This window comes from Nestor notabilis, unplaced genomic scaffold, assembly GCF_000696875.1.
Source record: "Nestor notabilis isolate BGI_N333 unplaced genomic scaffold, ASM69687v1 scaffold3467, whole genome shotgun sequence".
In the NCBI taxonomy this organism is placed as follows: domain Eukaryota; kingdom Metazoa; phylum Chordata; class Aves; order Psittaciformes; family Psittacidae; genus Nestor; species Nestor notabilis.
Window position 1 is genome coordinate 52,231 of NW_009935930.1, and position 20,988 is coordinate 73,218.

A 20,988-nucleotide genomic window follows, 5' to 3' on the forward strand; every position below is an offset into this window, starting at 1 on the left:
CTTTCTGTCCCTGTGCAGTTTAGTATCAACTCTTTCACCTTCTTTTCTTCTTTGTGGGGCTCATATGATCCTGTGCTTTGTTTGGCCTCCATAAACTACACAGCAACACCATGATCAGAGACCTGGCCTTCCTGTGCCCACCTTGACAACCCCAGCAGTGTGGTTCAGACACAGCCCTTAGATGGGATGGGAGGAACCTGATGACTACAGTGGCCATGGTCTGACCTGGTGCTTTCCTGTTCCTTCACAGGCTATCGGTACAACGACTTGGTGTCCCCACACTACCTGAACATGATTGCCAACCTGTCGGGCTGCTCTGCCCACCGCCGCACGCCCAACTGCTCGGATATCTGCTTCCACAAGAAGTACAGGACCCATGATGGCTCCTGCAACAACCTCCAGCACCCGATGTGGGGTGCATCCCTCACAGCCTTCCAAAGGCTCCTCAAACCTGCCTACCAGAATGGATTTAACCTCCCGCGGGGTTTTTCCTTGGCAGAAGATGCCAGGGACCTGCCCCTTCCTCTACCTCGCCTTGTCTCCACCACCATGATTGGCACTGAGACCATCACCCCCGATGACCAGTTCACGCACATGCTCATGCAGTGGGGCCAGTTTCTGGACCACGATATGGACCAGACGGTGGCAGCCATTAGCATGTCCCGCTTCTCAGATGGAGCACCCTGCAGCGAGGTGTGCACCAACGACCCACCTTGCTTCTCCGTCATGGTCCCTGCCAACGACCCCCGTGTGAGAAATGGGCGCTGCATGTTCTTTGTCCGCTCAAGCCCTGTGTGTGGCAGCGGGATGACCTCCCTACTGATGAACTCTGTCTACGCCAGGGAGCAGATCAACCACTTGACATCTTACATTGATGCTTCCAATGTTTACGGCAGCACGGAGCAGGAATCGCAGGAGCTGCGGGATCTAAGCAACCAAAAGGGGCTGCTGAAACAAGGGCAAGTTGTGCCCAGCTCGGGGAAGCATCTCCTTCCCTTTGCTGTGGGGCCACCCACTGAATGCATGAGAGATGAGAACGAGAGCCCCGTGCCGTGCTTCCTGGCAGGAGACCACCGTGCCAACGAGCAGCTGGGTCTCACGGCCATGCACACGCTGTGGTTCAGGGAGCACAACCGCATCGCCACGGAGCTGTCGGCCCTCAATCCCCACTGGGATGGGGACCTCCTGTATCATGAGGCACGGAAGATTGTGGGTGCGCAGATGCAGCATATCACCTACGCCCAATGGCTCCCCAAGGTCCTTGGGGAAGCTGGGATGAAGACACTGGGTGAGTACAAAGGCTACGACCCCAACGTCAATGCGGGGATTCTCAACGCCTTTGCCACTGCTGCCTTCCGCTTCGGGCACACCTTGATCAACCCCATCCTGTACCGGCTGAACGAAAGCTTCCAGCCCATCCGCCAAGGCCACATCCCCCTGCACAAGGCCTTCTTCTCCCCTTTCAGGATCATGCAGGAGGGTGGGATTGACCCACTCCTTCGCGGGCTGTTTGGGGTTGCTGGGAAGATGCGGGTACCCTCTGAACTCCTCAACATGGAGCTGACGGAGAAGCTCTTCTCTATGGCACACTCTGTCTCACTGGACTTGGCTGCTATCAACATCCAGAGAGGGCGAGACCATGGCATCCCACCTTACAACGACTTCAGGGTCTTCTGCAATCTCTCGTCTGCACTGGAGTTTGAGGACCTCAGGAACGAGATAAAGAACTTGGAGATCAGAGATAAGCTCAGGAGGTACTCTACTGGACTTGGAAGCATCAGAATCCCTGGAAATTAGGCAGTGAAAAGCTTCTGCTTCTTCCAGGACACCCATCAAATAACCTTCCCAGATATTGCTACCCACAGATGCTGAGATAGGGTAGTAGCTGTGGTTTAAGAACAGGGTTAGACAAATGAGGTCCCTCCAAGTGATCAGTCTGGTTCTGAGTGAAATGTCATCAGGAGCTGCTGAGGTGTAGTTTGGGAGCAGATTGAGCCTTGGAGCTATTTTTCAGTGAGACTAAACTGCATCCTATCTGCATTGGCTGCCTCTTTCCAAGGCAGGCCTTTATCCCATCGTCTTTTAGATAAGACCTTATAAATATTGCCTAGATGAGCTCCTTGCATACAAGTTCCTGTCATGGGAGCAGATTTATATTATCTCCACTCTTTGATAACTTTTAACTTTTTTTTAACATCTCTTATCCTGTAGTTTATATGGAACAACCAAAAACATTGACCTGTTTCCAGCACTGATGGTGGAGGACCTCATCCCTGGTACCAGAGTTGGACCAACGCTGATGTGCCTCTTAACGACGCAGTTCAGAAGGCTGAGGGATGGAGACAGGTATTGCCATTGGAGTCAACCCGAAGTCTTTGGTGTTCTCTTTGGGGGGGATTCTATCCCTACAGGAAAGAAGGAAACCTGTAATTTTGTGTTATTTCTTGTCTGATGATAGGAGGAACATTCCTCTATCCAAAGCACTTCCAAAAGGACTTGCCACAGTTACTGTCAATGTGTCCTTTCATGATTTCAGGATTCTCATTTCACTACAGGACACTGGGTACCATTGAGGATGTGCCAAACTTCTCCTGAAAATGCTAGGAAATGTCCTCAGGAGCCTCCTTCTAATTCCTATTTGCAGCTTGTGTGAATGAGACACGTCTTTGCCTGGGGATGCCCTTAGGTCAGGAGCATTGTTCACCCATGTCTCATCCTGCTCCAGCAGAGCTGAGCTGTCTGAGCCTTGGGATTCCCCTGCAAGGGGCTGTACCTGCAGCTGGTGGCAGCTCATGGGGTTTCCTGGGTTCAGGAAAGAGCAATCTGTGTTCTCAGCCACCAAAAGCTCCTTCTGAGATGTGTGGTGCTGCCAATAGCTGTAGGTGAACTCTTCTCCCTCTCCCAGCCTCACTCCCCATCCTATTCTCCTATTCTGAGTCATGCTGTGATTACAACCCACCGCAGATTCTGGTATGAGAATCCCGGAGTCTTCACGCCAGCGCAGCTGACTCAGATCAGACAGACATCCCTTGCTCGTGTCATCTGTGACAACAGCGACCACATCCAGCAGCTCCAGAGGGATGTCTTCCGGGTGGCATCGTACCTGCAGGGCATGGTCAGCTGTGAAGAGATTCCTGCCGTGGATCTCCGCTTGTGGCAGGACTGTTGTGAGGGTAAGGAAAGAAGCTGCTCTAGCGCCGACTGGTGTGGGGATGGTCCTGGGTGGTATTTGTCATCTGCCATCAGGAGCTGGTTTCATGCTGCACCATGAGAACTGTGTGTCAGGAAATGGATGAAAAGAGCAGAATGGACTAGAAGGGTCCAGAAGAGACTAGAAGGGTCCAGAACATACTAGAATAGAGCACACTAGAATAGAAGAGTCCAGAACAGACTAGAAGAGAGCAATAGAATAGAAGAGACTAGATTATTTCAGTTGGAAGGGACCTACAACAATCATCTAATCCAACTGCCTGACCACTTCAGGGCTGACTAAAAGTTAAAGCAGATTAGTAAAGGCTTTGTCCAAATGCCTTTTAAATGCTGACAGGCATGGGGCACCCACCATGTCTCCAGGAAGCCTGCTAGCTTCATTGAATCTGGCTGAAGGTCCACCTAGCTGAGGGTTTCTGTCTCTGGCAGCAGCCAAGAGCAGAAATCTGGGGGAAGAGACTGAAGCAGGATGTAGGCATGGTGATCTCCACCATGTATCACTTTACAGGTTCATTTGGGAGTGTGTAAAACCGTACCATTAAAGCACAGATCCTGCCATGGTCCCTTTGTGTTGTGTCTGTGTGGGTACAGGCATCCAGTTGACACATGGGAATCCATGCGTATGATGCATACCTTGTTACACACCTTTGTTGTCTCCTTGCCTCCAGCATGAGAGATGTGTCAAGGATGGATGGTGAAGGAGGGCAGTGCTGCCTTGTGCTGCCTTGTTCTGCCTTAAACACGAGTGCTCACTGCAGGTTTTCCCTTCCTTCCCAAGACTGCCAGACACGGGGGCAATTCAGGGCTCTTTCTCAGCGGTTCCGAAGCAAGAGGTCTCCTGGCTTCAGCTACCCGGAGGAGAACCCTGCCAAGCAGAAGCCTGCCTCGCCCAGGTGTAGTATCACTGCTCATCTTACCTCTGTTTTATGAAGTATAAGAATAGTTTTAATAACTCAGTCCCTTTGGGCCTTTGAAATCATCATTCTGCAGAGGTCTGGGGTCAGGGGTGTTGCAGTAGATAGATGCTGAGCTCAATGTCCTGTTGGATACTTAAATATCTGGGCTGAGTGGCATCTCTGGGCAGATGAATCTGGCAGTTGGGCCCTTCTGTCTGCTGCTGATGTTGGAGAAGGCAGAACGATTCTCTCATCCAGGAAGCTGATGTTTGCATAATCCCTTTCACTTTTTATCGCTGACCCCAGAAATGAGGTGCCTTCTCCAAGCCCTTCCTCCAGAGGGAATCTCGAGTCCCTTGTGGCTGAACTGGAGAAGACAGTCACTTCCCTACGGAAACAGGTAAAACTTTGTTCTCCAGTGTTTGTCTTTAACAGAGTCAACCCAGAAGCAGGGTTTATCTTTATGCTATAGGCAGCCTCTGCAACTTCTAAGTCCTCCAAAAAGCAACCATGCGATCAGAGGGAATTAGGGACAGGTAGGAAAGGGATGGAGTAGGGAGAGGAGAGAAGCCAAGCTCTGTTTGCTCAGCCCTCTACAACTATAGAGTAAAATGCAAGTTTAAAGCTCAGTGAGCAGCTTGCACCAGCACTTTCTCCTTGTGTTTGGGACGGGTTAAAGATTATCTATGCAATGTGCAGACTCCTCTAAGAGCTGCTGCTTCCTCATTCCCACCAGGTGAACGCACTGGAGAGCCAGCTGAGGTGGCACCATGGGAACACCAGCACGCATGGATGGGGGAAGAAGACTGGAGATAAATGGAGAAAAAGATGACCGTGTTGCCTGTTTGTATAAGGTCAGTGTGTTTGTTGTGGACTTGGTCATTGTGGTGCTGCTGAGAGTGCAGTGGGACACCCCCGTAGACTTCCCATGAGGAAGCCACTGTTGCAGGAAGGAATGGAGCAACCCGGTGATGAATGGGACAAGATGTAATAGGCTCAAATGCATCAGGTTAGACACTCATTTCTACCAGCAATGATTAGTGACTCACTGGAATGGGTTGTCTGGGGATGTGGTGGCGTTATCCATTCCTGGAAGCCTTTCAAGAACTGGTTTGGCAAAGATGGGGAAAGACATAAGTATAGGATGGGCCAGGTGGACTGGGCGAGGTCTCTCAGGCCTATTCTCCTGGGACTCTGGGTTGGTTTCTTCTAACAACACTTAATATCCCAAACCCCAAATCCAACGGCCTCTAAAGGACCTTTGTGGGGAGGGAGATATCACAGAGCTCAGTGATGGAGCTGTTGGACTGGTTCCTCCTCAGGGTAACAAGGACATCTGGGCAGATGGAGCAATCCATCATTTGCTTATATGCTGGCAGAGATTTCCCCTCAACGTCTGAGTCATTGTGCACCTCTCTTCTGAAGGTACCACTTGTTGGCTCAGCTCAAGCCAAGGGAGTGAGGCTGTTTAAAGCATGTTTAAAGTCACTGTCAGCACCTTGCCAGCCTGGGGACTCCTGCTGCTGCTCAGCAGTGGCATGGCACTGCCAGACCTCCGGTCCCTGGTGTTTAGGGGCACACAGAGCACAGACTGAGCTCCTTTAGCCTGTTTTCCACGGAGATGCAGCCTTTAAGGAGAGGATGAACAACTCACTGGCACCTGCCAGTCTGGAGGAGGTGTGTGATGGGTTTTGTGTTGAAATGATTACTCCAGGGATGGGAACAGAGAAGTGTTGTTCTGCCAGGCAGTCTGTCCTAGAAGAGCATCCTCTGGAAGTTAGATTACAGGATAGGGCAAGCAAAGGCTGGTCTGTGCTGATGAACTCAGCAGAAAGCAGGAGGGGAAGGCTGCGGGCTGATGATTTCCACTCTGATTTGGTCTATTGATCCTTACAGATTCTCTAGTCCAACAGCAGTTCCTCTTCAGAAATTCAACATAAATTGCAGTGTGACATGAGCTGGCTTTTCCTTGACATCATTTTGGGTCCATGAAGAGCACTCGAGGGTTTACAGGGTCTCTGAAATGCATTTCTCTGGGTATAAAGGGCTGTGGCTGTTTTCGTGCTGTGGTCACACATGCCCCAAACCTGCCAGGTGCTGTACAAACAACTTGCTCTGCCTCCGGCTGCCTCCCATAGAGATTATCTGCTTTCTTGTGCCATTTCAGGTGCCCTGTGACCTGCACTCCTGCTCTCCACCACCCGGTCCAACCCGCTCCTATAGGGCTCAGAAACAGCAGCGTGAGACCCCCCGATGCTCTGCCTCCTCTCACACCTCCTGCACCACTCCCTGTCCCAGGATGACTGTACTTCTGCCTGTATTGAACCCTCTGCACTGACTGTCTACAAGCCCCTCACTCCTTGGACCTTGTCCTCCTTTTCCTCCTGGACCTCACAACTGCCCTCATCACCAGGGATGGGCTCTGCCTCTTTGATGGTGATTTGATGCCACTTTCTTCCACAGTCCCCAGGAAATGGAGAATAATTGAAGCTGCTTTAGTGCTGTTCTGCTCTCCTCATCCCACGCAATGCTGTCATCATCCACCACTCCTTGTCTGAAGTGTCCCATGGGCACCCAACTGAAACAGTTCATTAAGAGGCAAAACCTTCCTGAAATGCTCTGTGGTGCCAGGAAGCATCTGGAGAAATCAAGACAAAATAAATAACATTAAATAAAGATGAAAGCCAAAGCAAACCCTCAGCCACCTTCTCATGCCAATGGAAAGAGCAAGAGGAACCTCAGGGTTGGGGCAAGCACCATTTGGGCAGTCCCTGCCAGCAGCAATGAGGTGAACCCAAGGTCTGGGGAAGTCTCCTGGCTATTTGGGTGCTCCAGGATGGGGTGGAAGAACCAGCAGACCACAGACACCCACTATAGACCACGGTACTTCGCCAGCCATTGGGTGACGAGTGGTGCATCCTCAGTTACGTGACCCTACAAGTGACCTGCCATTAAATGCTCAAAACCATTCTTCTTGGCATAACCCACATTCTCCAACTTTCTGCCCCATTTGGGGTTTAGTTGGATTTACGTTTCTTCCCCCCAAAAAAGGCTCTTTTCTGGAAAGATTTATTTCGAGTGTAAACATAACAGGACCTGGAACAGAACGTCAAATAATTCAATGTAATGGACACTCTCATTAGTGGAGGGGAGCTGCTGGTTTCTGTCAGTACAGGAGAACACGATGTGCAGTGTGTGACACACAGCTGAATGCAAAGTGCTGTTTGTGTTTATTTGCTCCCAGGAACTCTGCGACTAAGCCAGGACTATGTCACCAGCTCCTCTGAACAGGTCTTCTGGTTTCGTTGCTCTTTGGAGGTGCTTTTTAGTGGTGCTAGAACTAAAGTCCCTGGGTATCCACCAGCGCCCCACATCTGTGGGCAGGGTGGGTTTTAATACGTCTTTGTGAAGGGACTAAAGGGAAAATACTTGATCCATCAAATATCTGTACCTTCCTTATTTTTCTCACTTCTGCATCGCCCTACCTACCTTCCCACACTGCCAGGGCCAGAAACTGTTATGAACATGCTTTTTCTTTTCTTCTGTTTTATTTTTAGGTGGTTTATAGTACCAAAGGGCTACAAAGCAGCAGGGATGCTCCTGGAACTGAATAGGAAATAAAAAGGAATAGAAAATAAAGAAGGTTGTGATTTATCAGCTATTTCCTGGTGTGGGGCTCTGAGCTCTGTGTGTCTCCTGTGCAGATGCAGGATTACAGTGATGAGCGTGTGTTATGCATGTCTGGGAAGTTCAGCTCAGAGGCAGTATTTAGCCCTCAGGGATGTTTGTCATTTTGAAGCACTCTTTCATTTAGGTGCAAATCAAGATCTGAAGCTTTGCGTGTTCTAAATCAGGTGCACTTGTCTATCGCTTGTACCACTGGAGAACCTGGCAAAGGTCAAGAAAGGTAAATCAGGCTCCAGTCTCCTCCTGCAAACCAGAAGTTTACCAAGTCCCCATTCAAACCAGAAGGGCATAAATGTTCAGTGCTTGATCTAATCGGATAATCTCTAGATGCAAACCAAGCAACCCTGCTTGAGTTTCCTCCTGATGGAGTGTGATGTGAGGAGCAGACCTGTTGGAAACGCTGTACAAGAACAGCAGTTGGGATGTCCCTTCCCTGTGTGTTGTAAAACTCTTCCGTGCTCCATCCTCTGTTCCTCTTCCCATGGTGAAGTGGGAAAAATACCCAGAGGCATTGCAGGAAATCCCCCTCCAGGTGGGGGAAGATCTTGGGAGAATTATCTCTATATTCAGGTGTGACTTTGGTAAGTAAGGAGCAGGTATTTTGTTGAAGATTCCCTTTTTCCCTAGTTCCCATCTATGCAGCAACTTGCAGGGCATGCTCATGGAGCACTGTGTGCTCCTGCCCTCTGCCTGGGAGAGGGGAAAGAAAGAGCTGATCCCAAACCAGGTATTGAAATCCAGCTTTTGCAGGTTGTTTGGGCATCGTGGGACACACAGGACATATCATGCCTTGAGCTGTTGACCCAGGGATGGGTCCAGTTTGTTCTTCGACCTGCAGCTTAGACCCTTACAATCAATTTTCCATTATCTCCATTTCTAAGCAGCCTCTTTCAAAATTCAACTGCACACCCAATATGAGCCACCCAGGCCACTTACAGCCAGAGGAGGATCGAAACAATGGGCTCAAGGCCAGGAGCGGGGTTGCCAGGCACAAAACTCCCACTAATTAGATAGAACAGTTAAATGACAAAACCCAGGCAAGGGCCGGGGGGCTGGAGCTGGGGTTTCTCACTGGAGCAGCATCTTCAGGTGCCTTAAATTGCATGTGCAAGATGCGAGATGGAAATCTCCATCCTTTGGCTGATCCATCAGACAAGGACCTGCTGATGATGAGGGGGACCCATCCATGCTGGAGGCTGAGCAAGCACCAGAATCTGGATCTGGGAAGTGGATTCCTGCAATGGGGAATTAATGGGAGGAGGTAAATACGCTGGCAGGGTAACCTTGAGAGGTCACTGCAGACTAAAGGGAAAAAAGTATTGCATGTTACAAACCCCACACTACCCACCCAGCAACCATCCAAACCACATCTTTTCTAAGGTTATTCGCTTACTTCTGTTTGAACTCTCGCACACTTGTGGATGCAATTATTTTCCTATGGAAAATAGAACAAACCCAAATCCTCCCACACAAGTGAGATCAAGACTATTAGCTGGAGTCAGCCACTTGTCACAAGAGCTGCTTGAAGAGCAGAGAGCTGTGTTTACCGGTGCTGTGGTAACAAGCAGGAAAGCATGCTTTACAGTAATAATTAAAGAGCAAGCAAAAGCCCTGCTCCTTCTTGGAGAGCAGCAAGTGCAGCTCCAGCTGTGCCCGGCTCCCAGATGTGCCCGTGGGTCTGAGCGTGGCTCTCCTGCCTGCAGACTCATCCCACAGCCAGACTCGTCCCACCAGAACAACCAGTTTCACTTTCAGGAATAGGAAGCTCTCTGGGAAGTGCCGGCGAGCGCCCAGACACGCGCCAGGGACGCAGGATGGCGGCATGAGCTGCCCGACCGGCAGCATGAGCCCGGGATTGCCCCTTCCAACAGCCTTGGGAAGTGCGGTGGCATAGACCATAGCATCCACCGCATCCTCCAGGGATGGAGCAGTTTGTCCGGAAGCGTTTGACCTTCCTGACATCCTTCTGGAACAAGCTCCGTCCCCGTTCCGTGTCTGAGAGCTGCTCGCTGGGGTATCTTGGTTCCGATTCCGTTTCGCTGCACTCGGAGGCGAACTCCATTCCCTTCATCCCCAAGTCCTCTCTTTTCATCGCTTTATACGCTTTCACAGCCCGGAGTGAGGAGGAACTGAGTGTAAGTGCAGGGGACAAACTGCGTGTCCTCAGAGAAGAAGGAGAGTATGTGTTTGCCCGGCGGCTGCTGGGGGAGCCAGCCATGGGCTATGTCCCCACTGCCTACGTGGCCAACCTCAGCCAGGGCACCTCTGCTCATCGACCGTAAGTATCTGATGCTCTGGACCTGCAGGGGGATGGAGGCTGGACCAGGGTAGCGTGTCCCTGCCCAGGGAATGCTGTGCTCCCCCTCTTTGACAGCAGGAGTACAAGCTCCTCATCCCTGGCTTTTGCCATCATCGGTGGTGGGACCAAGTGGGGTTCTTCTCTCCCTTGGGCGGCTGGGAAGCTCTTGCAGCTCACAGCAGTGGGGTGGAGGCATTCAGCACAGTAAGCAAGGGCTGGGGGATGCACCAAGGGGCAGAGATGCTGATCTCCATTCCCAGGTGTATCACCCTCACATAGTATGGGGTGGCTCTGGGCTGGGATGCAGTGGGATGGTACGCACGGGTGCAACTGCAGTGCTGAATATACTGGCTCCTGCTTGCTCCGACTCCTTTCTCTCTTGCTGTGCATTAAAGGGGAGGGAGAGAAGTTTGTACCTGAGCTCTGCCAGCTCTGAAGGGCCCGGGAGTGCGGGGAGAAGCAGTTTGGGTTGAGACCTGCGAGGAAGCTCTGTAGGATCAAGCCGTGGTGGTGCTGCTGCCCGGCTCCAGATTATCCAGGGCCGAGGGTTCCCCTGTTGGTGCCTCTCCCATGGGGCACGGAGCTCGGGTTGACGTGTCAGCCCGCCCTCAGCTGCGGAAAGCCCAGGCTCATCGTTGCATAAAGCAGCCTGGTCCTGACACGCTGGGGAAAGCGCCCCGGGATACAGCTGCTCCCTCTGCTCCAGGCCCTGAGTCATGTAAGTGATGGGATGGGGCGGGTGGAATCACCCTGCAGAACCCTCCCAGCGCTCACCCTGTGCTTCCCAGGAGCAGGGGTGAAGGAAGGGAATAGGGGCAGCCTGGGAAGGGGCCCTGATGTGCAGAGGCAGTAACTGCTTCCAGTGGGATGGGAGAGAACCTCCTTTGCTCATGTCCCTGTGTGTGCTTTAGGAGAAGGTAAATCCAGCCTGTTTTGGACTGTGCCAGGATCACACCAGTGAGGACCATGGGGTCAGCTCTTTGCTTTCATCCCGTTGGGCAGGCTACAGCCGAGTGTGTGTGTGCACGTATGTGTGTGTGCACGTATGTGTGTGTGCACGTATGTGTGTGTGCATGTATGTGTGTGCCCGTATGTGTGTGCACAACCCAGCCCCATCCCAAGGACAGGTGAACGGGAATGCCATAGTGCAGGAGGTCTCCGTGCGGGGGTGAGCCAGGAGCGCAGAGACTGCGCGGAGCCGCAGGTCGGAGCTGCCTGGTAATTTGTTCAGCTGCTGGAACCCCGTCACATGTAATTTCCTGCTCGAATTCCCAGACTCTGGTGATCCCAGCTAATGATGAAACCTTCGTCTGCTCATGTCTTGGCTGTGCTAGGCTGGATGAAGTGACAGGACAGGACAAGGGGAATGGCTTTAACCTGCCAGAGGGGAGATTGAGATGAGCTCTGAGGCAGAAGCTCTTCCCTGGGAGGGTGCTGAGGCTCTGGCACAGGGTGCCCAGAGAAGCTGTGGCTGCCCCATCCCTGGCAGTGTTCAAGGCCAGGTTGGACACAGGGGCTTGGAGCAACCTGCTCTAGTGGAAAGTGTCCCTGCCCGTGGCAGGGGGTTGGAACTGGATGAGCGTTAGGTTCCTCCAACCAAAACCAGTCTGTGATTCTATAAAGCAGCCTCTTCCCAGTGTTCCCACGCATCCCGCTGAGTCAGGACCCAGCCACCCATCCTGCCTTTTCGTGCTGGAGATTTGGTGACATATCTCAGAGCTGATCAGGCACAGGAGAGGGGCTTGGCTGGATTCTTCCTCCTGGCTTGGTGTTGCTGAGGTGCCCGCCAGCGCTGCTGTATCTGGAGCAGCAAAGGGCAATTCCCAGGGACGTTTTCATTGCTCATGTGCTTTGAGAGCTGCTTGTGTCCAGGAGCTGCAGGTCAAGAAGTGCAAAGCGTAGCTCTTGCTCTCATGGCAGGACACACGGGTCCAGCGCCACCAGAGCATCTTCCATACGGCAGCTAGTGGCTGGTGATTTCTTTAATGGCAGGCTGTCAGCCCCAGGTTTTGGGATGGAGCTGAGACTTGGCCATCTCAACACAGCAGTGACCAGATACTGCTGGAGAAAATCATCTACAGGCAGTAAGCTGTGATAGAATGCAACAAGGACCTACTAAACCCAATCCAACAAAGCAGACATGAGCAAATGGTGGTAGGGAGCTGCTCCCTCCGTCCCTGGCTCAGAGGATGCTGAAGCCCTTGGGGTGGGTGCAGCCCTGCCCATGCACCATCTCTTTGTCCCACACTAACCCCTCTACTCTTCCCTGTAGCTGGTACTTCAGCAAGATCAGCCGGAATGAAGCAGAGCAGCTCCTCCTCTCACCTCCCAACCAGCACGGCTCCTTCCTCGTCCGGGACAGCGAGAGCAGCAAGGGCGAATACTCTCTCTCAGGTAATTTTATGGCAATTATCCAGAGCAAATTAGCACAGGGAAAAAAGAAGCTGCTGGTCCTTAGGGGCAGCTCCTGGCTTGGTCAGCACAGGGTGAAAAACACGGAAATATGTTCAAAGCACTTTGCAGCATCTTGTTAAAGTGACTTGACAGCTTGCTAAAAGCATGGGGAAAGTGAAGAGATGCAGGTATGGATTGTTGAATTACTGTGGCAGAGGAAAGTTCATTGCTCCTGTCCAGGCTATGAAAGCCGTAAACAAATCACAGCGGCTTAATGATGGTTCTGTGGCACCAACTCCCAGCATTTCATTCCAGCGGCTTTTGTCATCTGAGAGTTGTCTGAAAATATGCTGCCACTGCAGAATACCAGGGGCTGAGCTGCTCCCACACACACCCCTCTGAATTCAGGGGGTTCAGACCAGGCAGCGCTGTCGTTATCTGGTCTGATCCATGTGAAATCTCACAGTGAACCCCACATCCACCCATCGGTCCCTGAGGCTGTTGAGGCCCAGCCCCATCCTCCTCAAGCAGCAATAAGTGGTCCATCTATGGGGGATCAGCATTAATAAAGCATCATCTTTCTGGGCCAAACAAGCTCTGCTCACCCATGGCCAGGAATCTTCTGAGCCAGGGGGTGGAAGCAAAAGGGATGGTGTGGAGTGGGATGTAACACTCACTGGGTGAGTTGTGTTGCTTTAGGGTGAATTAATAGAGTAGGTGCCTGAAGAGGAGAGAGGGTGAGGGTCAGCAGGGAGGTGGGAATGGACTGGAGATGGCATGAGATGATCTTCCCCCATCCTGGGCTTCCCCGCAGTGCGCAACCACACGAAAGTCAGTCACTTCCGAATCTGCAAGAGCCCGGGGGGCAGCCTCTACATACAGAAGGGACACCCCTTCCCAGACATGGAGGAGCTGCTCGCCTTCTACACCGAGCACTGGAAGGTCATCCAGAGCCCCTTGCTGCAGCCCTGCAGCCCCGCGGTGCGTACGCCAACGGCACAGCCAAGGGCCCCGGGATGGAAACAAGGGAAATTAGGGAAAACTAGAAATAATCACTCTATCCATTTGGGATTTGAGCTGTATTAAGCTGAATTGATAATACACCCTTAGTATAGCTGCCAGCTTCACCTCTTATCAGCCACGTTAAGGCTGGGCATGGCATTTATATGTGTTCCTGACCAGCCGAAAGGCAATGTCTTCTCCATCTCAAAGACTAGAACCCACCTCAGTACAAATCCCTTCAATACTGAATCTGGACATACCTGCACTTCCAATTCTTTTTCCTAGACTATAATAAGACCACATGGCTTTCATATCGTTTTCATGTCAATTAGCGTGGCACTCATAAATCCAATCAGAGTATTAATCCCAAATTGCTGGCTCATTTCCTGATTAGAACTCCATCCACCGATTATGACTTGGAAATAACAATTAAACACATGAATAATGCGAGAGGGAAATGGAAAGGTAAAAGATAACAGAAATGCTTAATGAGATGAAGTCTCAATCAGCCATAATGTGCAGTAATATTCATTTACTCGTTACTATTTATTGGGGAAAATGGAGAAAAGCCACATTTGAGGTCTAATGAGGAGTGAATTATGACTTGAATTCCTGATCTTTCAGGTAGGCTCTAAAAACCTTCCCCCTTGCAGACACCAGCCGCCAGCAGACCTAATGCAGAGGTTGCCCCACATCCTTTGTGCCCCCAGTGAACATTTAGCAGAGGGAAAGCAATGCACAGGCTCAGTGCAGGTGGTGGAGCACTATGTCCTCCTCACTCCTCAATGCCATGGTGGGCACCAGAAGCTGGTGCAGGCTCCACCAGCAGGTCCCGGTGCTGGCTGGTCCGAGCACCCAATGTCCGTGTTTGCAGACCCCCCCCGAGAGGGACGGGTGGGAGCGCCCGCGCTGGGAGTTCACCCTACGGAGGAAGCTGGGAGAGGGATACTTCGGAGAGGTGTGGGAAGGACTGTGGAGGAACACGGTGCCGGTGGCCATCAAGATCATTAAAGGTAGGCGGAGGAGCAAGTGTCAGCAGTGGTCAACTGGGTCTCTTGTCCACTGACATATCGGTCACCCCCTTTTGTTACTCAGCCCTCTTGGTTTCTGTGTCTTGTCTTATCAAGTGAACTGTGGTAGGACCTGGCAAGTAGCCACTGGACTATTCCTGTCGACCCACCTCAGCTTGGACATGAGGTTGGATGGAGCTTGGAGCAACCTGCTCTAGCGGAAGGTGTCCCTGCCTGTGGCAGGGGTTAGAACTGGGTGAGCTTTAAGGTCCCTTCAGCCCAAACCAGTCTGGGATTCTGAGATTCTGTTTATAAAATAGCTCCATCCAGTGGGTTTGTGTTAATCGTGTCAAGTCAAACGGTTTGTGATAAGTCAAGTCCTGATGGGACTATGATCCTGAAAATGGGATCCTGATAAGAAAACAGCTCCTGGGTGTTGAATCTGAGGCATGGGTTATGCAGACACGAACTTTGAGAGCAGGGGTGGGCTGTGAGGAGGAAAAAGGTCTTCATCCCAGTTGGATGTGCTGAGCTTCCAACATCCACACGAGAAAGCAGCTCACAACAGTCGTATTGGCTTTCTCCCCCAGCTGACATGAAGGCAGAAGACTTCACAAAGGAGATTCAGAACCTGAAGCGCCTGCGGCACGAGAAGCTGATCCAGCTGCATGCTGTCTGCTCGCTGGATGAGCCCGTGTACATCATCACCGAGCTCATGCGGAAAGGCAACCTCCACAGCTACCTCAACAGTGAGTACCTGCACTGGCACCATGGGAGAGGGCTCGTGGGGCAGTGCTGCTCTGTGGGTGCTCTCCATGTCCCAGGATAGCCCTACAAACCCAAGTGGGGACCCCAAGAGCAAGGCTGATTTCAGTCCTGGTTGGTAATGCAGAGTAATCCAGGGCGCTTGGTGGAGATGGTCTTGGATGATCATCCAAAGACCCAAGACAAACCGCTTCCCACCAAGACCTGTTTTTCTACTGGTACCCTGCCTCCTCCTCCACATTGACCTCATTTTTGGTTGGGGCTCCAGCAGCATTTGGTGCTGGAGGAGCTGGAGCTCACAGGTAGGACAGGTTGAGAGGCTTGGCTGGAGATTTGCATGGCAGAAGGTCACCTTTAGCTGCGAACAAGCCATGGATATCTGCATCCTTATTATTGCAGCAAGTGGTGCTCTTCAGAGCTCACACCAGTCCCATTCCTGGGGAGCACAGGGCTGTGCTGAACTTCCCATGCAGTACCACCACGATGTTTAAGCAGGACCTCCAGGTCAAGGTTTTACACGTTCCCCTGGGCCGGTGACATGGGACCAGGTCTCCTTCCAAACCAGAACACCCAAACCAGATGTTTCTGGATTGCCCCCAACACTTGGTTCATCTGGGTTAACAGGTCCTGAAGGCAAGTCCCTGGGCACCTCCCACCTGCTCAACATCGCCTGCCAAGTGGCAGATGGGATGAGGTACCTGGAGGAGAAGCACATTGTCCACCGGGATCTGGCGGCCAGAAACATCCTGGTGGGAGAGGAACTCACCTGCAAAATCGCTGATTTTGGACTTGCTCGGCTCCTCAAGGTCAGTCAGTGGGATGCTGTGGTCCTTCCCATCATCCCAACCCATCGACCTGCTCCATCCATGCTGGAGCTGTTCCACCACCATCCCCTTTCCCAGTCCAAAGCCCCAAAAGCAGCGGCTGTGGCCATGGTACCATCCCTCATGACCCATCTCTGGTTGCTTTTCAGGATGACATTTATTCCACCAGCAGCAGCACTAAGATCCCGGTGAAGTGGACAGCCCCAGAGGCAGCCAACTACCGCACCTACTCCCTCAAATCCGATGTCTGGTCCTATGGGATTCTGCTCTATGAAGTCTTCACGTATGGACAGATCCCATATGAAGGTAGGACTTCCAGCCGCCCTAGTGCCACTCAATCCACTTGCTGGGCAGCTTGCTCGTGGTGCCTAAAAGCCAACATGTCCTGAATTGTTATATTGTCCCTTCCATAAAGGATGTGGAAGCAGCTCCTAGAACATGAGCAAGTTGTTGTCCACTTCGGGGATTGCTTAGAGGGATTTTCAGTGCTCGTAGAGTGGGTGCAGGAAGGTGGTGTAGGGGCTGGATGATCTCCTGTAGCCTCTCCTCTACCAGCATCACACACATCATTTCACAGCAGCACAAACTGACATCTTGCCCCATTGCAGTCGTACTTTCAGAGCATCCTTTGGGGGACAGCACATTCAGGGGCATCTTCTCCTTCCTTGCAGGGATGACAAACCAAGAAACCGTACGGCAAATCACCAGGGGCTATCGCCTGCCCCGGCCCAGCTCCTGCCCTCCTGAGATCTACAGCATCATGCTGGAATGCTGGAGCGGGAACACGGAGGAGCGTCCCACATTCCTGGCCCTGCGGGAGAAGCTGGGCTTCATCTACAGACGGCTGCTCAGCTCCCTCTCCTGAGGGACCCCTTCTCACCATCCTTCCTGCACAAGCTCCTCCAGGCCAACTCTTGCCAAGAAGCTCCTTCCTTCGGGTTTGCCCTCAGACAGGGCTTCAAGGAAAGCATGTCCCCCCCCAAAACCATGGTCCCTCTGGGTCAGGATGCAGGGAGGTGGGCAAAGGGAAAAGGCAAGGAGTGGTGGAGAACCCATTGCCAGTGCTTGGCTGTGTAGCAGTCTGGAAAAGCCCCGTGGTAGTTGAAGGCATCACCCAGAGTTTACATGGTCATTCAGGCAGTAGGGTGGGAGGTCCCTGCTGCTCCCCACACCAACGTGAAGGTTTGCAGTTTGTGTTCAGTTGTGGCTCCGCTTGGTTTCTCTTGTAGTGTGTGTCTGGTGTGTTCATCAATAAATGTGTGTGCACCATCCGTTGCTGGATGCTCTGCCCTCACCATGCTGCTCCCCTCCCTGCCCATGAAGCAGTGGTTTGCCACCAGTCCCACTTCTGCAGCCACGGATAGAACCATCCTTATGTCTCTTTGGTCTCTGCTCATCCTGGAGTGCATTAAACCTCTGTGTGTGTCTGATCAAGAGATAGGACAAGCGAGAATGGTTTTAACCTGCCAGAGGGGAGATTGAGATGAGCTCTTGGGCGCAGAAGCTCTTCCCTGTGAGGGTGCTGAGGCGCTGGCACAGGGTGCCCAGAGAAGCTGTGGCTGCCCCATCCCTGGCAGTGTTCAAGGGCAGGTTGGACACAGGGGCTTGGAGCAACCTGCTCTAGTGGAAGGTGTCCTTGCCCATGGCAGAGGGTTGGAGCTGGGTGAGCTTTAAGGTCCCTTGGTTCTATGAAATGCTGCTTCACCCTGTTTTGCTCTTTATCACACTCAGTGCAAATCCAAGTGATGCTCTATTGGCAGGGAACTCGATGTGCTGTGGCTGAAGGGCAGACTGGCACAGCCTGGGTGTTGGTTTCCTCCTGACAAGCCCGTTTGGCCTGAAGACCAAAGCCATGTCCAGGTGAAGGACTGGGACATCAGTGTTGTGTGCACGGCAGGGCTCTTGTAGCCATAAAGATATTACATTTACAGGTCTGGCTGCCACCAGATGGAGCTAAAAATTAAGCAGGAGGAGAAGGGTGAGCGTGGGGTGTCTTGGGGAGCAGTGGTCCATGGCTGGGGTCCCTCAGAAGCTGCACCGGCCCCATCAGACATGAGACCCCAAAGCATCTTGCTTTGCTGTAGCAATGCCACGATGGGTGGTGTGGAGAGGGGACATGGTGCTGCCCACAGCAGCGTTTCCTTCCTCCTCCATCACGTTAAAAGCTGATGTGCTGCTTGGGTTTGCCCTCCAGCACAGTCTGCTGCGTTCTGGCATTCCTCGAAGTCGTTACTTGCTTTCTAAAAGTAGAAGGATTTGGGGTGGGTGCCCAGATTTTCTCATCTTTTCCCAGGATCCCAGCCTGGGCAGGACACTGCAGCTTCCCCCCAAAATCAGGGTTGCTGTGGATACCATGGGGAAATCCATCCCACAGGAGCAGAGCCCCAGCTCCTTCCAAACCCCTCCGGAATGGGCATTGCAAACGCTGCCTGCTCTGGTTTCAGCCTGGCATTTGCAATCAGTGCCAGGCTAATGCGATGCATTTGTGCGGCACAGTTTGTTTCTATTTATAAGGGCCCACATTGGCCTTTGAAAGGGTGAGGGGGAAGCAAAATGCTGGAGGGGGGGAAAAAAGCCCCAAGCAACAAAAGCAGGCACTGAAAGGGAGTATTTCTCACTCTGGGCTGCTGTGGGAGGTTGGAGGAGGCAGAGGGGTGGCACCAGGGCTACTGCAAGGGCCGAGCAAGAGGAATGCACTGGCTGCTTTAATCCCAAATATGTGAGTTACTCAACAGGGAAAACGTGGGATCTCATGGAGCAGAGAGGGGATGTCTGTCCCTGTGGTGTTGGTGCTATGGGAGACGGGTGCTTGCCCCTCTGACAGCAAGGCTGGTGGAAAGGGGAGATGCTTAGGGAGGGGTATGGTGTATAAGGCTGGTGGCATCACAGCAAGAGCCAGAGCAGCTCATCCAGAGCCCAGGAAAGCGCCAGGAAAACCAGGGATGCAGGATTAGTGCCTTTGCCCTGCCACAGCCTCCCGCGGGCTGCCTGAGGACAGTTTGGCTCTGTAATCACGAGACCAACAAGCAAATACAGCACTATTGACTCTACCGTTGTGTGTCCACACTTCAATCTGCAGCCCATGAGGCTGCAGCCTTGGAAGGAACGTATTTGTCTCTCCAAAACCTGGGGCTTCTGCTGGGAATCAGCAGCGGATGTGACCCAGCTGCTTCCATGAAGGATCCTGGGGGTGAGCAGCAGCCGAAGGACTTTGGGACACGGACAAGTGTGTTTGCTGGTACAAGCCAGTGTCACCTCTTGTCTTACTCAGAAAGTGAGTTTTTGCTTGATTTTTCATGTGTTTTGTGACATTTAAAGGCTGCCACGTGCCTCCTGTGACACACAACCATGTGCATGTAGGTGCAGTCCCCGCAGCACCCACCACCACCACGCTGTTTCCCAGGATCTAACCCAAGGCTGCTGGTTCTGGGGACCCCCCGACAGCCATTCCCTTTGGATGCACACACAGAGTGGGAGCAGAGGTCCCAGTGCTGCCCCGGCCCCTCCTTGGGACAAGAGGGACACAGATGCTCTGCCCTAAGGACAAGGACCGCAGCCTGGAGACACGGCGCTCAGGACAAAGCTAACACAACACTTTTCCTTACCAGAAACAAGGAGCAAAGCTGGACGTGACCCTGGATGCCTCTGCAGCATGGGTGAAAAGCAGAGCAGCCACGTTCCCTGCAGCTGCCTGAGCATAACCTTGCCCTTCGCCCCTGCCCACACAGGTACAAAGTCAAAGTCACTGCTATGGGGTCATGGAATCCCAGACTAGTTTGTGTTGAAGGGACCTTAAAGCTCCTCCAGCTCCAACCCCTGCCACGGGCAGGGACACCTTCCACTAGAGCAGGGTGCTCCAAGCCCCTGTGTCCAACCTGCCCTTGAACACTGCCAGGGATGGGGCAGCCACAGCTTCTCTGGGCACCCTGTGCCAGCGCCTCAGCACCCTCACAGGGAAGAGCTTCTGCGCCCAAGAGCTCATCTCAATCTCCCCTCTGGCAGGTTCAAGCCATTCCGCTTGGCCTGTCCCTCCATCCCTTGTCCAAAGCCCCTCTCCAGGTTTCTCATAGTCCCTGTGGGCACTGGGAGCTGCTCTAAGATCTCCCCTTATGGAGCCTTCTCTTCTCCAGGCTGAACCAGCCCAGCTCTCAGCCTGTGACCCCCAGCTGCAGCACCCAATGCGCGCAGTTACCATCCCGGGTCTCCTGCTGGGGCTGAAAGCAGACCAGAGCAGGGGATTTGGCACCTTTAAATCAACCCCTGCCAGGAGTTTGTTTGCCTCAGGCAGGAATTTGGGACCTTGCCCCCTTGCACGCGGGAACCTGCAGGCTCTTGTTTTCCCTGTGCTTTATCAAGCAGCACTCCCCAGCTCTCAGGCTAATCACAGAAGGGTCAAACAGTCAAGCTGACTAATTCCAGGCGAAAAATCAACCAAAACACCACTTAGGGCATTACAGGTCACTGCCCAGCTGGGCTCTGGGGCTGCCACCCTCACCATGAGCTCCAGGATCGCATCAGACCCACAAAACAAGCCTTATCTCTCCCCTCATCATTGAGGGCTCCTTTGCCAGCCCCTGCCCCATTGTACCAGTTGGAAATGGGTCTTGCAAACTCCTTCTTTTGTTACTCTGACCCAAATCCTTCCCCCAGCCCTGACCAGACCCAGCTCGGTCCCAGACACTCATTCCCACCCCACAAGGCACCGAAGCGGGGTTGCAATGTGCTTATGGAGCAAAACAAGGGCAGTGCCAGCAGGGACAGGCTGTGCAGCCAAGGAAGGAGGGAAGGGTGCGGGAGGCATCTGCAGCATCTCCACAGCCCAGCCAGAGCTTGCTCACATGCCAACACACACGCACCAGTGCATCACACTGGCACCATTGACGTTACCAGACCCTGCTGCT

At 52.6% G+C, this 20,988-nt stretch overlaps 2 protein-coding genes across 2 annotated transcripts in view; both read left to right on the forward strand.

Moving 5' to 3' along the window:
- Positions 1-4,938, forward strand: part of LOC104408453 (peroxidasin homolog) — a 41,462-nt gene extending 36,524 nt beyond the window's left edge. The window contains exons 17-22 of the mRNA XM_010018063.1: positions 251-1,754; positions 2,212-2,346; positions 2,965-3,173; positions 3,989-4,103; positions 4,413-4,506; positions 4,843-4,938. Of these exons, the coding sequence (XP_010016365.1) occupies positions 251-1,754; positions 2,212-2,346; positions 2,965-3,173; positions 3,989-4,103; positions 4,413-4,506; positions 4,843-4,938 (2,153 nt within the window). The remainder of the gene's footprint in view (positions 1-250; positions 1,755-2,211; positions 2,347-2,964; positions 3,174-3,988; positions 4,104-4,412; positions 4,507-4,842) is intronic.
- Positions 4,939-9,715: 4,777 nt separating this feature from the next.
- LOC104408454 (tyrosine-protein kinase Srms-like) lies at positions 9,716-16,952 on the forward strand. Its single transcript, XM_010018064.1, has 8 exons — positions 9,716-10,071; positions 12,365-12,486; positions 13,301-13,467; positions 14,363-14,501; positions 15,089-15,247; positions 15,888-16,069; positions 16,237-16,393; positions 16,759-16,952. The coding sequence occupies exons 1-8, from the start codon at positions 9,716-9,718 to the stop codon at positions 16,950-16,952; spliced, it is 1,476 nt and encodes a 491-aa protein (XP_010016366.1).
- The last annotated feature ends 4,036 nt before the right edge of the window (positions 16,953-20,988 follow it).